We start from the raw sequence: 11,578 nt of genomic DNA, 5'->3' as shown, positions 1-11,578 counted from the left end.
GGAGCAGCGGGCCAGCGCAGTGCAGGCTCCCGGCCTGGAGCCTGGCCTGCGGGCACGTTCCCCGGGCGCCGGGGCTTTGTGGTCCACGTCGCAGCCCCAGGCCCGGCTGGAGCATGACAGCAGCCGCGGACACGCGCCAACACACGCCAACACATCGGCACAGCCTTGTCCCGGTAAAGCTTCCTTTACAAGGCAGGCGGCAGCCCCGGGGCTGCATTTTGCCAACTCAGAGCCGCAAGACCGGGGGAGCGCCCGGTCTGGGTCACTACGACACCGCCCAGGGGCCAGTGTTTCCTGAGAGCCACCGGACTGCAGCGAACTCTGCCTGGCTGAGACGCAAGGCTTTGGGATTGCGTGTTGCCTCAACCTCGCCGGGCTGTCCTGGTTCATTTGAGGGGTCGCTGAACCTAGAGAAAGCCTGGCCGCTGTGTGTGTGGCTGAAAGGAGTGATGCTAACTGCCCTCCTCCCCACCGCCCAGAGCAGGGCGACACTAGCCATGGCCCCTCTAAGCTCAGCAGCTCCCTCACCCTGCTGTCTCCCAACAGATGCCCTGAACGAGCCTGGCTATGAACTTGCTTTCAGGGTAACGCTGTGCTTTGGTTTCCACTGTTCTTTCTCCCCCCAAATTCCCTTCCTTCTCCTTTTTCTATCTACCCCATTCCTTCCCAGCTTCAGTTCTCCCTCCTCCAGGGAGCCTTCCAGGACTACCTGCTCCTGACTATGATTCTAGCTTGGCTTAGAGTTTTCTGAGGTCATGGAAGAGAGCCAGCCCTCGCTTCCAGCGATCCATATTGGTAAGAGGGCTCCCCTGAGCTCACCTGCAGGGTGAGTGGAGAGGAAAGGGACTGAGCCCTTCAGAACGGTGAGTCACCTACTCAATGGACTCCATCGAATATGCCCGCAATGCATTGTTGGGAGATACCCACAAACAATGGATTATATAACAAAGAAAACCGAGGAAATGATTAATGCAAATTGAAGGATCATGAGTTTTGCGGGGAGGAAAGTATGTATTGGAGGAGAGTCATGTGAGGGTTTTAAAGGTACTAGTCTAGGACTTCTTAAATTCTACTAGTATGTTGGGATTTTTCCTATTCTTCAAATTGTGCATAGGTTATACACAAACTCTTGGTGTATTATATATTTCTTTTCTTTCCTTTTTTTTTTTTTTATAGAGAGTGGAATGGAAGGAGAGAGAGAGAAACATCTGTGTGAGAGAGACACATCAATTGGTTGCCTCCTGCACACACCCCGACCAGAGCCTGCAACCGACGGGTATGCCCTGGACTGGAATTGAACCCGGGACCCTTCAGTCCTCGTGCCGATGCTCTACCCATGGAGCCAAACCAGCTAGGGAGGCGTATGATATATTTATTTTTAAAAAAAGGGGTGAGGCAGTCAGGTTAGCAGCTGCTACAGCAACAAGACTCCTGTGCTTTGGATGACAGGGTGGGGCCAGCGAGGCCCAGCTCCAGACTGGTCGTTCCTGCCATTGAGAGAAAGTGGCTGGGAACCTGGGCCCCAGCCAACAACCAATGTCTCCTGCAGCAGGGTGAGGGGGGTGGGGAGTGGGGGGGGGGGGGCTGGCTGCTTTGGAAGCTGTCTCCTGCCCTGCCTGTCTCTGACCCTCAGCAAAGCCCCAACCTCCCTCCGGGGTCTCTTCGAAAGGACTGCCAGGGACACACCTACCGCACGACACACCTGGCAGCTGGAGGTGAGGCCACCTTATCGCCGGGCTGGCAGGTACAGGACAGAGAGTACAGGCCACCAGAGCTGTTTTTGGGAAATGCCATTAACTCTGCTGGGAGTGGTCTGGCCTTTGTCCCTTGTGAGACATGTGACAGTTGATGAAAATGTAATCTGGTGTAAACCGGCTTGAGCTCATCCGCCGGGGAACCAGCTTTGACCTTCCGGCTACTTCTAACAGCACAGACAAGCTTTCCTGTCTGTTCGGTGTCACTGAGGGAGGAGCGAGGTGGACGCAGGGGGTGGGCCAGGCTGGAAAGTAGACTGGGATCTTTGGGAGCACCAGGGGTTCAGATCTCAGCTCCAGCCTGGGCTCGCTGAGTGACTTTGGGCAAGTCACTTGCCCTCACTGATCCTATTTCTCTCGTTTGTTCATTGAGGATAGACACAGTCCCAACATCGCGGGGCTGTTGTATTAACTGAGGTAATGAAAAGAAAGAAAGAAAGAAAGAGAGAAAGAAAGAAAGAAAGAAAGAAAGAAAGAAAGAAAGAAAGAGAGAAAGAAAGAAAGAAAGAAAGAAAGAAAGAAAGAAAGAAAGAGAGAAAGAAAGAAAGAAAGAAAGAAAGAAAGAAAGAAAGAAAGAAAGAAAGGAAAGAAATGAGCAGAGCTGCGTTCATGGCACATTCTCCGTCGACACAAATCTCAGTCATCACAGGGGAGGACCGGAATTGGCCCGCAGTGGAGGGACCGCTCCGGCACTAAGCCCCCCTCTGCTTTAAGGAAAAAGTCTAGGAAAAGACGGATGTTCCCCAAGTGGCAAGGTCTGCCTAACCCACCATAGAGTAGACATGGCTCACACTCGCAGCGAAACGTCGTAACAGACTTAGGTCGCATTAAACAGGCAGAGCTAGCAATAGCGTTAGGAGTCCCGGCGAGCAGGGAGCTGCCCTGCCTGTTAGCACCCGAGCTGCTGCCTCCCGGGCGGACCTGCAGGGAGGGCTGCCCCGCGGGCCTGAGGGCTGCTTCTCTTCGTTGTATCTTCTTCTTCTTTAATAGATTTTTATTGATTTTAAAGAGGAAGGGAGAGAGATAGAAACATCAATGATGAGAGAGAATCATTGATCGGCTGCCTCCTGCACACCCCCTACTGGGGATTGAGCCCACAACCCAGGCATGTGCCCTTGACTAGAATCGAACCTGGGACCCTTCAGTCCATAGACCAGCACTCTATCCACTGAGCTAAACCAGCCAGGGCCGTTGTGTCTTCTTATCTTGGCATTTGCATCCTTTCCCATCTTCCTCTCTTCTCTCACTATCTCTCTGCTTCTCCTAACCACATCGCCACATTGTCTTGGCATCTTGATGCAACAATAGAGAAACTAAAATAATAATAATAATAATAATAATAATTCAAGGAAGGAGAGAGGAAAGGAAAGGAAGGAGGGAGAAAGGAGATGGGGTCCTGGGTCAATCAAACCTGATCTAACCCATCTGATCTTGTTGCTAGCATAAATCAGGCAGGGGCTGTGTGACCCTGAGTAGGTTCCTTGCCCTCTCTGAGCTTCAGGTCAATTGGGACTTTCAAGTCAGAGATGCTGTGCAGCGCTATGCAGTGTCACAAGGAACCTGCACAAGGAGGGCCTTTGATACCTGAGAGCCCTCGAGGTCCCCTCAGCTTGGTGGGACCCATTTGGGTCAGGGGAGTAAGAGAGAAAGGAGGAGGGGAGGAACAGGAACCCAGTGCACTGCAGAGATGGAGGCAGGGATCATCAATCCTCCACCCCTCCCGTGATTGCGCAAGACAGCTGGTGCCCCGCTTCCCCATGAGGCTCACTCATTTTCAAGCACCCCCAGTAGAAATCATCTGGAAAAAATTAATTAGCCCTGGCTGGTTTGGCTCAGTGGATAGAGTGTCGGCCAGTGGACCAAAGGGTCCCGGGTTCGATTCCAGTCAAGGGCAAATGCCTGGGTTGTGGGCTCTGTCCCCATTGGGGGGGCAGGGGGGGGGAAGGCAACCGGTCAATGATTCTCTCTCATCATTGATGTTTCTCCCTCTCCCTTCCTTGCTGAAATCAATAATATATACATATATATATAATGTAAATAAAATAAAACATACTCGTTATCCAAACCCCAAGGAAATCCTGGCCAAGACTGTTTCTCATCTCAGCTGCCGCAGCGGCTCGCTCTGCAGCCGAGGTCACGCATGGAAGGAGGATTTTGTTCCTTCCAAGGCCACTACTGTGTTTTATTTGTTGTCAATGGGCATGTTTTTATGGCTCTGCGTTACCTGCCGCACATTGTCCTCTCAGATTAAAATAATAACACCTTTAGTTAATAACACCTTGCACTTGGGAGTCGCTTTCATCCCAACAGCTCAAAGCCCTCTACAAACATGACCTCATTCATTCTCCCTGCACTGCGCTCCGGGGCGGGCGCTCCCAGGCTATCCAGCCCAGGAGGATGAGGCCCAACCAGGTTCCCAGAAGCCAAATGATCGATTACGCATTTCCCCCCTCGCAGCGCAAGTCACTCAGCCCAGAGCGACCTCAGGCCCACCCCCACCGGAGAGAACCGTAACCCGGTAACCGGGTCTCCCTCTGGCTTCGGGGTCTTGCCTTCCACGCCTCTCCCAAGTGCCTGTAGCTACGCCCTGCAGATGGTAAACATTAAACAACCCTTCAGGATAGGTGGCCTCAGATCCAGGAGGCAAGAGGTTTGGCAGTTTGGGCACTTTCAGGCCCCTGGTCTCCCTTGAGAACTCCTTACTTAAGACCTAAGGGCTCCTGCGGGCTGGATGCCTCTGCCCAGGTACATGCTGCCACTCACGGCCCTGGCATGTTTGGCATCTGTACGGACCTGTGAAAACGAGCCCCACAATGACAGTACTTCCTTGTTCTAGGGCTGCTTGTGGCCTGAGCGCCCTGGCGACGGAAGCTGCTGGCTGCCCACTTTTGTTTTCACCTTGCAATTACTGGAGGGAAGAGCTGCGCGCTGGACTTGACTCTCCGGCCGGCCGGCTGCACTCCCCGTCTCAGCCCAGGTACCCTGTGGGAGGCCAAGTGTAATTACTGCAAGAGAAACAGGTCTCAGCAGGCAAAAAGCTGACTCCTGTCCCTTCAACACAAACAAAAACAAAAGACTAACTGGGAAAAATTCTTTATAGTGCCTGAGGCTGTTTTTCATCAGTAATAAACATTGGGTGTCACTATTTCCCACTTTATATTCTGTTTATATGGTCCTGTTTTCTTCGATGGCGCGTTAAACCCACTTTAGGCAAACTCAGAAAAGGCTTGCTCTCTTCTTAGCCTCAAAAGATACTCTCGGATTGGCATTTCAGACCCAAAACTTAATACGTTTTTAAAGAAGCAGACATTCTAACAGTGAATCTCTAGTACTATTATCTTCCTACATCTCTGCCCCTTCCGCAGTCTGCTGCAACTCCTAGCTCTTTATCCACCCCCTCAATTCCCAAACACAGCCCTGAAGGTCAAATCCTAATCCAGGAGGTGGAGCACTCTAAACAAACTTTGTTTTTAAATGGCTGGGACTGAGAGCCAGAACCTGTATCGCACCCATGAAAAAGAGGGTAGAAATTAAATATCTGGTTAGGTCAATCAATTTCACAACAACAACAAAAATCTGAGTGTAGGATATTAGCGACTGAGAAAGTCTTATTTATTCCCTTGCAATTATATTTCGTGTACATTAGCATTGGTTTACATTTTCAGAGAGCTACGTTTTGGTCTACACACACACACACACACACACACACACACACACACAACTTGGACTTTGGGGTGGGTAGTGACTGGAAGGAGGCATGAAAAAAAGTACGTTATATTTTTTTTTAAAGGCTAAAAAAAAGTAGAGCTGCTTGAAAGATTTTTAAAAAAATAAACAATCTCTGAGGCTGGAGCAGCGGCGAGGGCTCTCTCTGCTTTCTATTTTGATCGTTCTGTTTCTCGAGATGACCACATCTTTCAGAGGAAATGAGTCAAAGCCACTCTGTCTTGCTTTTCCAGCTGAGCATGTTCCGTTTCAATGAAGTAATGAATGAACTTGGCCGCACCACCCCCAAGCCTACAACACCAAACAGAGGGGCCTGGGCCAATCAGCAGGCACTCCAGGTTTTCAAGTTGAGTTCAAACGGGCCCACGGGGCACCAATCAGCGCGCGCGGCTCCGCCCCAAACGCCGGGTCGTGGCCAATCACGAGCCCGGACGAGCCAAAACACAGCGGCCGGCCAATGTCCGGGCGCCCCACGGCGCCGACCTCCGCCAATGGGCGCGGCCGGGCAAAAAGGGAAACAGTGCGGGGTCCGCAGGCCGCAGGATTCGAACCGAACGTCCGCTCGGAACCGGGAGCTGGCCGAGCGGCGCGGGCCAATCAGCGGCGGCGGCTCGCGGCCCCCGAACGTTGGGACCCGGCCCCGCCCCGCGCTGTTGTTTGTGTGTCGGCGGCCGCGGGAGCCGGACCACGACACTCGCCCGGCGGGCAGCGGGGTCGGCGAGGGTCCGGAGGCCGCGGGCGGCGGGAGCGCGAGCCGAGGGCGGCCGGCCTCCCGCGGCCGCCGAGCCCGACCGCGCGCCGGCGGAGCCATGTCGGTGAACATGGATGAGCTGCGGCACCAGGTCATGATCAACCAGTTCGTCCTGGCCGCGGGCTGCGCGGCCGACCAGGCGAAGCAGCTCCTGCAGGCGGCCCACTGGCAGTTCGAGGTGCGTGCGGGCCGGAGCGGGCGCGCACGACCGGACCCGGGACCCGGGGCGGGCGGGGGGGGCGGGGGGGCCGCGGGCCCGGACGCCCAGCCGCGCGCCGCCACGGCGGGGGAGCGCTATTTATATCGCCCGTAAGGCGATCCGCGGCCGCGAGGTGGGGCGCGGGCCGGGGCCGGCCGAGGGGTCGGGGCCGGCGGCCTGAGCGCGGCGCCGCGGACCCCGCGGAGGCCGTCCGTCCGGGGGGCTGCCTGCCCCGGCCCGGTTAACCGCCTCCCGCCGCTGTTTGTCCGCAGACCGCCCTGAGCACGTTTTTCCAAGAAACCAACATTCCCAACAGCCACCATCACCACCAGATGGTAAGTGCGGCCGCCCCGGCGCGAGGGCCGGCTGGCCGGCGGGCGGCAGGGGGTCGCCTGGGCCCGGCCCCGCGCCCAGGGCGCCGCCGGGCCGCTGTCAGCCGCCCGCGGTGACAGCCATGTTGCCGGGAGCGCCGCGCCGCGATGTAAACAAAGAGCCAAAATGTCTTCCAGGAAAGCGGCCCGGCCGGGCTCGCCCAGCCCCGGTCCGGCCTCCTGGGCGCCGGCGTCTCGGTCTGAAGCCACGCGCCCGGGGCCCTCCCCGAGGCCAGGGTGTCGGAGGGCGGCGAGGGCGGCAGGGAGCGGAGAAGGGGGCTCGGATGAGAACTAGCCGGCTGGGCCCCGGGCAGGGAGGGCCCGGAGGGGCTGGGGGCTGGGCTGTCTGTTCCCCGGGAGCCCCCTCTTGCTGTTGGGGAGCCCCCTCTTGCTGTTGCGCTGGCAGCCCCCCATCCAAACAGCCCAGCTCCACAGGGACAGGAAGGAGATAAATCCACCCTGGCTGGGCTCGACACAGGGGGGTACGTTCTCTTTCCTGTTTATGGAAAAAAGGACAGACCCTGAGCACCGAGGACAGACAGACTTTGACCAGAAAATGCCAGGAATTTGCTTCTCATCTCAGCATGTGAACATACAGAAGCGCTGGGGACAGGAGTGGTCGGGCCTGGCTTTGCTTTCTTTTCCTGCTTTCCACGCAGGGGACATCCCTTCCCTGAGAGACTTGAAGGCCTGTTCCCCCACCCGCTCCCCCCTGGTTACCTATTACCCTGCTGGGAGGGGGGGAGGGACTGCCCCAGCCCCAGGGACTGTAAAACATTGCTCCCCGGAGATCTGTTGTGGTGCTGGGAGTGCATTTTCGGCATTTTGACTCTTGGTGTCCTTGCCCATGGCTGCCTTTTCAGAGGATCTGCAAGTGGTTCCTCTGTGTCGGGTCCGTGGCGCCCTCACCCTGTGAGGACACATGGAGAAGGGTCTGCCTGGCCCTTTAACCAGCCTTTCCCCCGGGTGGCTCATGCTGTACAGAAATAACAAACCAAACGCCTTGGCTATGACGGGAGAACTGCTGGTCGGGGCTGTGGCTGCTAAGGCCGCCCCCCCCCCCCCCCCCCGCATCTGACACCACTAACCTGGGGCACCCTGCCCCATCTCCTCTCAAAGGGGCCTTCGCTTGCCCCCCAGACCCACGGTGTCCAGAACAGCCATTCTGTGGTGCTGGGGCAGGGAGGCTCCTGGGTGAGAACTGGGGCTGGAGGTCCCTCTAGGTCCTGGGGCCCCTGATCTGCCAGTCCCAAGGTACTGCAGTCCTTTGAAGCTTCCTCGCCTGAGGCTGGTGTTGGGTTGTGTAACAGACCTGTGATCAGCGTACCCATCGGGCACCGAGGACTGGGGACCTGGCGGCCCAGTGCACACCCTGCCTGCAAGGAGCGAGTCGTTTCTCAGGGACAGTCAATCAAAGGGAAAAGTTAAATACAAGCAATAGCAACACGAGAAGTGACCCAGGGTGTGAGCCGTTGAGAAGTGGTTGTCCTGTCGGGGACTGTACAGTCACACGGTTGGAGGTGTCTCTCAGAGAAGGGGGCCTGGGTGGGGTGGGGAGGGGAGAAGCCCATGGACTGGAAGCCGTGGGACACTGGCAGGTGCAGTGGGCCTGTGTGCTTAAGAGCTGGAAAGCTCGTCTCTAGTTGTCAGAAAAGCACAGAGCTGGAGGGGCCTTTAGCGCATCTGGATCAAGCTCCTGATTTTACGGGACCAGAGGGGTTAAGGAACTTGCCCAAGCTCACACAGCAGGCAGACACAGGGTGGCTGTTTCAGGAGCAGTCTACTCTACTCTACTTGCTGGCTTGGTGAGCTGGGGAAGTTGGTCACAATGCTGTGATGCAATTGGCTTCTACCCCCCCCCCCCCCCATTCATTGTTTCCTGCTGCAGAGAAGTCAGCCCTGGGGTGGGGTGGGGGAGGGGTGGGGAATAGTGAAGGGAGGAGGGAAACAGGCTGGTCTGGGTGAGTCCAGTGGCTGCCCTGAGGCAGACAATGGTCAGGGCTCCCTAGCAGCTGCGGGAACAGGTCTGGGTCTGGCTGGGGCTTAGCTGCAGAGCCCCAAAGCTCCCTCCCTGCCAGGTGAAGAGACCTAGTATCTTGCTCCCCATCCTGGGCCTGGGGGAGGGGCCAGTGTTGCTAAAATTAGGAGAAATTCAAAGATAGACTCCCGTGGCTTCCTGGGAAAGGGAGAAGCTTGGCGAGGTCAGAGCCGACCGCTTTGTGCGGGCCTTCTCTGCTTCCCGCGCCCCTGGCGGGGTGCGCCTGGGGAGGGTGGATGGCGCCTCCATCCCCCCCATACTGTCCCTGGTTCACAGGAGAGTGCCAGTTCCAGCCCCCACCCCAGCTCCTGCCCTTCCTGGCTGCGGCTCCCTCATCAGGAGTGGCAAGGGATAGTGAGTTTGGGGAGCCCCCTCCCAGGGTAGAAGACAGCAGATGGGGGGTTTGTGGTGACCCCCAGGAAGAGGGCTGAGAGGGGCTGGACAGTCAGATGCCCTGCCAGCCGTGGCCAAGAGCAGCCTGGGGGGGGAGATGCTGGGACTCAGGAAACCGAAACCCCAGTTTTTGTCCTGGGGGAGCCCACCCACAAAGTGGCACCTGACTGTGTGCGGCTGGCGAAGGGCTGAGGAGGCTCAGAGCTTGGGCCTGCGGGCCTCTCCCGGCGTGGCCCCTGCAGTGGGTGTCCGTCAGTGATAGGCCCGGGCCTCAGTTCCCTCATCTGCAGTCTGGGAGGGTAACGGGAAAGCCTGACGAGGCTGGGAGACGGGAGACACTTGGGCTGGTGTTCCCGTGGCCTGAAGCCAACACGGGCCTCCAGGGTTGGCCCGGGAGGCAGACCCTGGGTCTGGCCGCCCTCCCTGGACCCACAGCCTCGGAACATCAGGCGGACTATTGACGGGCCAGTGGGCTTCTACCCGGGCTGAGGCCACAGTGGTGTCCTGGCTGCTCCCTGGCCTCGCTTTAACCTGACCCCGGCTGCTGGTGGGAATTAACCCTTTACTTCTGACGGGCCTCGGGTGGCCTTCCTCAGCACAGGAAGCACCCCTGGTTTGGGTAAAAATGGCCGGTGTGTCCTTATTTTCTCGTTCTTGTTGGCTTGGGCGAGGCATGCTTTGTGCTGTTGAAGCTGCTTACGGGCTGCGACTGGGAGTGAAGGGGCCGCTGGGTGAGCCCCACCGAGGGCCTGGGGCCAGGCAGTGAGGCTGGGACTCGGGCTGGTGGACAGCCCTCCCGACACCTGTGTCTCTCTGCGCAGATGTGCACCCCCAGCAACACGCCGGCCACGCCGCCCAACTTCCCCGACGCCCTGGCCATGTTCTCCAAGCTGCGCACGTCCGAGGGCCTGCAGAGCAACAACAGCCCCATGACGGCCGCGGCCTGCTCGCCCCCTGCAAACTTCAGCCCCTTCTGGGCCTCGTCCCCGCCCAGCCACCAGGCCGCCTGGATGCCGCCCTCCTCCCCGACGGCCCACAGCTTCCACCACCTCCACCACCCACAGCCCACGTGGCCCCCCGGAGCCCAGCAGGGGGGCGCCCCGCAGAAAGCCATGGCTGCCGTGGACGGCCAGAGATGAGACTGGACACGCCGCGCGCTGGGCTGGAGCTGGGCAGTCTGTGTCGTGGGGACACAGGAGGGCCGGGTCGGGGGTTGGGGCGGGCGGGGGTTTCCTGAAGATCGCACTGGAAGATTTTATAAAGGAATTTTGGGGGGTGGGGGGAATAGCAAACTTCCTGAGCCACTTGGGTCCTTCAGGAGTTTCTCTTCAGGCAAGTTTTTTCTGTTTTTAATATATAACTGTAATATATAAATATATAAATATGACTAACTATGTGAACGGTGCTGGCTGGTCTGGGGTACTGGGGTCAGAGGGAGGGGCCAGCACCCCCTCCTCCAGTCCAGGGCAGGTGCTGCACGGCCAGGTGTGTGATGTGCGGGCACACGGTGTCTGCCTGCTCTCAAAGTCACGGTCATGCTTCTGGAATTGGGCGGAAGGGGCCACCGGAGGCACCTGGCAGCCCAAGGTGTGGGGGGCCTCCTGCCATCAGGAGACATCGCCACCCCCACTTGGAGGCTGGCACCGAAGAGCCATCGGGCAGGGCCCAGACTCGGCCTCGCTCGCTCAGGCCTGCCTCTTGCACCCTGTCCTGGCCAAGTGGATGCCGGGAGGAGCACCTGCCTTTGGGTTCAGTTCCCAAGTCCATCATTTCACCAGGTGAAGTTCACATGTAAAACTTGAAGGCTTTTCTGACTTTCCAGGATCGGGGCCTTGTCTGTCCTGGAGCAAAGGCGCTCCTTGGGGGAGCAGGGGCTGCGCCCTGGACATGGGGCTGGGGGTCCAGACCAGGGCCTGATGGACAGGCTGGTCCAGTTGAATGGGGGGGCGGCGGGGGAGGACGGGTCAGGACTTGGTTACTGCGATCTCGCTCCTTGACCTTCCTTTGTTGCCCGTCACAGGCCAGGCTCAGCCCACATGGTCTCCGCTACAGTGCGGGGCTGCTCCTTCCCCCTGATGGCCGCCCAGCCCCTTCCTCCTGGGCCCACCTCTGCTCGGCCATCGCTGCCCTGGGCCTCCTTCCTCGGGGGTGGCGGGACCAAAGGTGAGCCAGGGCTGCTGGGGAGCCCAGCGCCGGGCGGGCTCAGAAGAGACCGTGCCAGGCAGGACCAGCAGGGCAGCGGCCGGGGGGTGAGGAGCTGTTCCCTGTGCCGGGGCTGGCCCAGGGCCGGATCCCTCCTCAGCCCCTGGCCCCACTGTGGGCCACCCTGCTCGGCCGCTGTGGGGC

The 11,578-nt window shown here is 58.3% G+C and overlaps 1 protein-coding gene across 2 annotated transcripts; it reads left to right on the top strand.

Moving 5' to 3' along the window:
- The first annotated feature begins 5,969 nt into the window (after nt 1–5,969).
- Nucleotides 5,970–10,628, top strand: UBALD2 (UBA like domain containing 2). 2 transcript variants are annotated; one of them, XM_036341076.1, is made up of 3 exons: nt 5,988–6,409; nt 6,703–6,765; nt 10,054–10,628. In XM_036341076.1, exons 1-3 carry the CDS (start codon nt 6,290–6,292, stop codon nt 10,369–10,371), a joined length of 501 nt encoding a protein of 166 aa, XP_036196969.1. In that variant the 5' UTR covers nt 5,988–6,289; the 3' UTR covers nt 10,372–10,628. The 2 variants fall into 2 exon arrangements, with proteins under 2 accessions (XP_036196970.1, XP_036196969.1); XM_036341077.1 differs by lacking the exon at nt 6,703–6,765 and having other exon boundaries at nt 5,970–6,409.
- The last annotated feature ends 950 nt before the right edge of the window (nt 10,629–11,578 follow it).

Source organism: Myotis myotis, unplaced genomic scaffold, assembly GCF_014108235.1.
Source record: "Myotis myotis isolate mMyoMyo1 unplaced genomic scaffold, mMyoMyo1.p scaffold_m19_p_17, whole genome shotgun sequence".
NCBI lineage: Eukaryota > Metazoa > Chordata > Mammalia > Chiroptera > Vespertilionidae > Myotis > Myotis myotis.
This window is presented reverse-complemented; position numbering and strand designations above follow the sequence as displayed.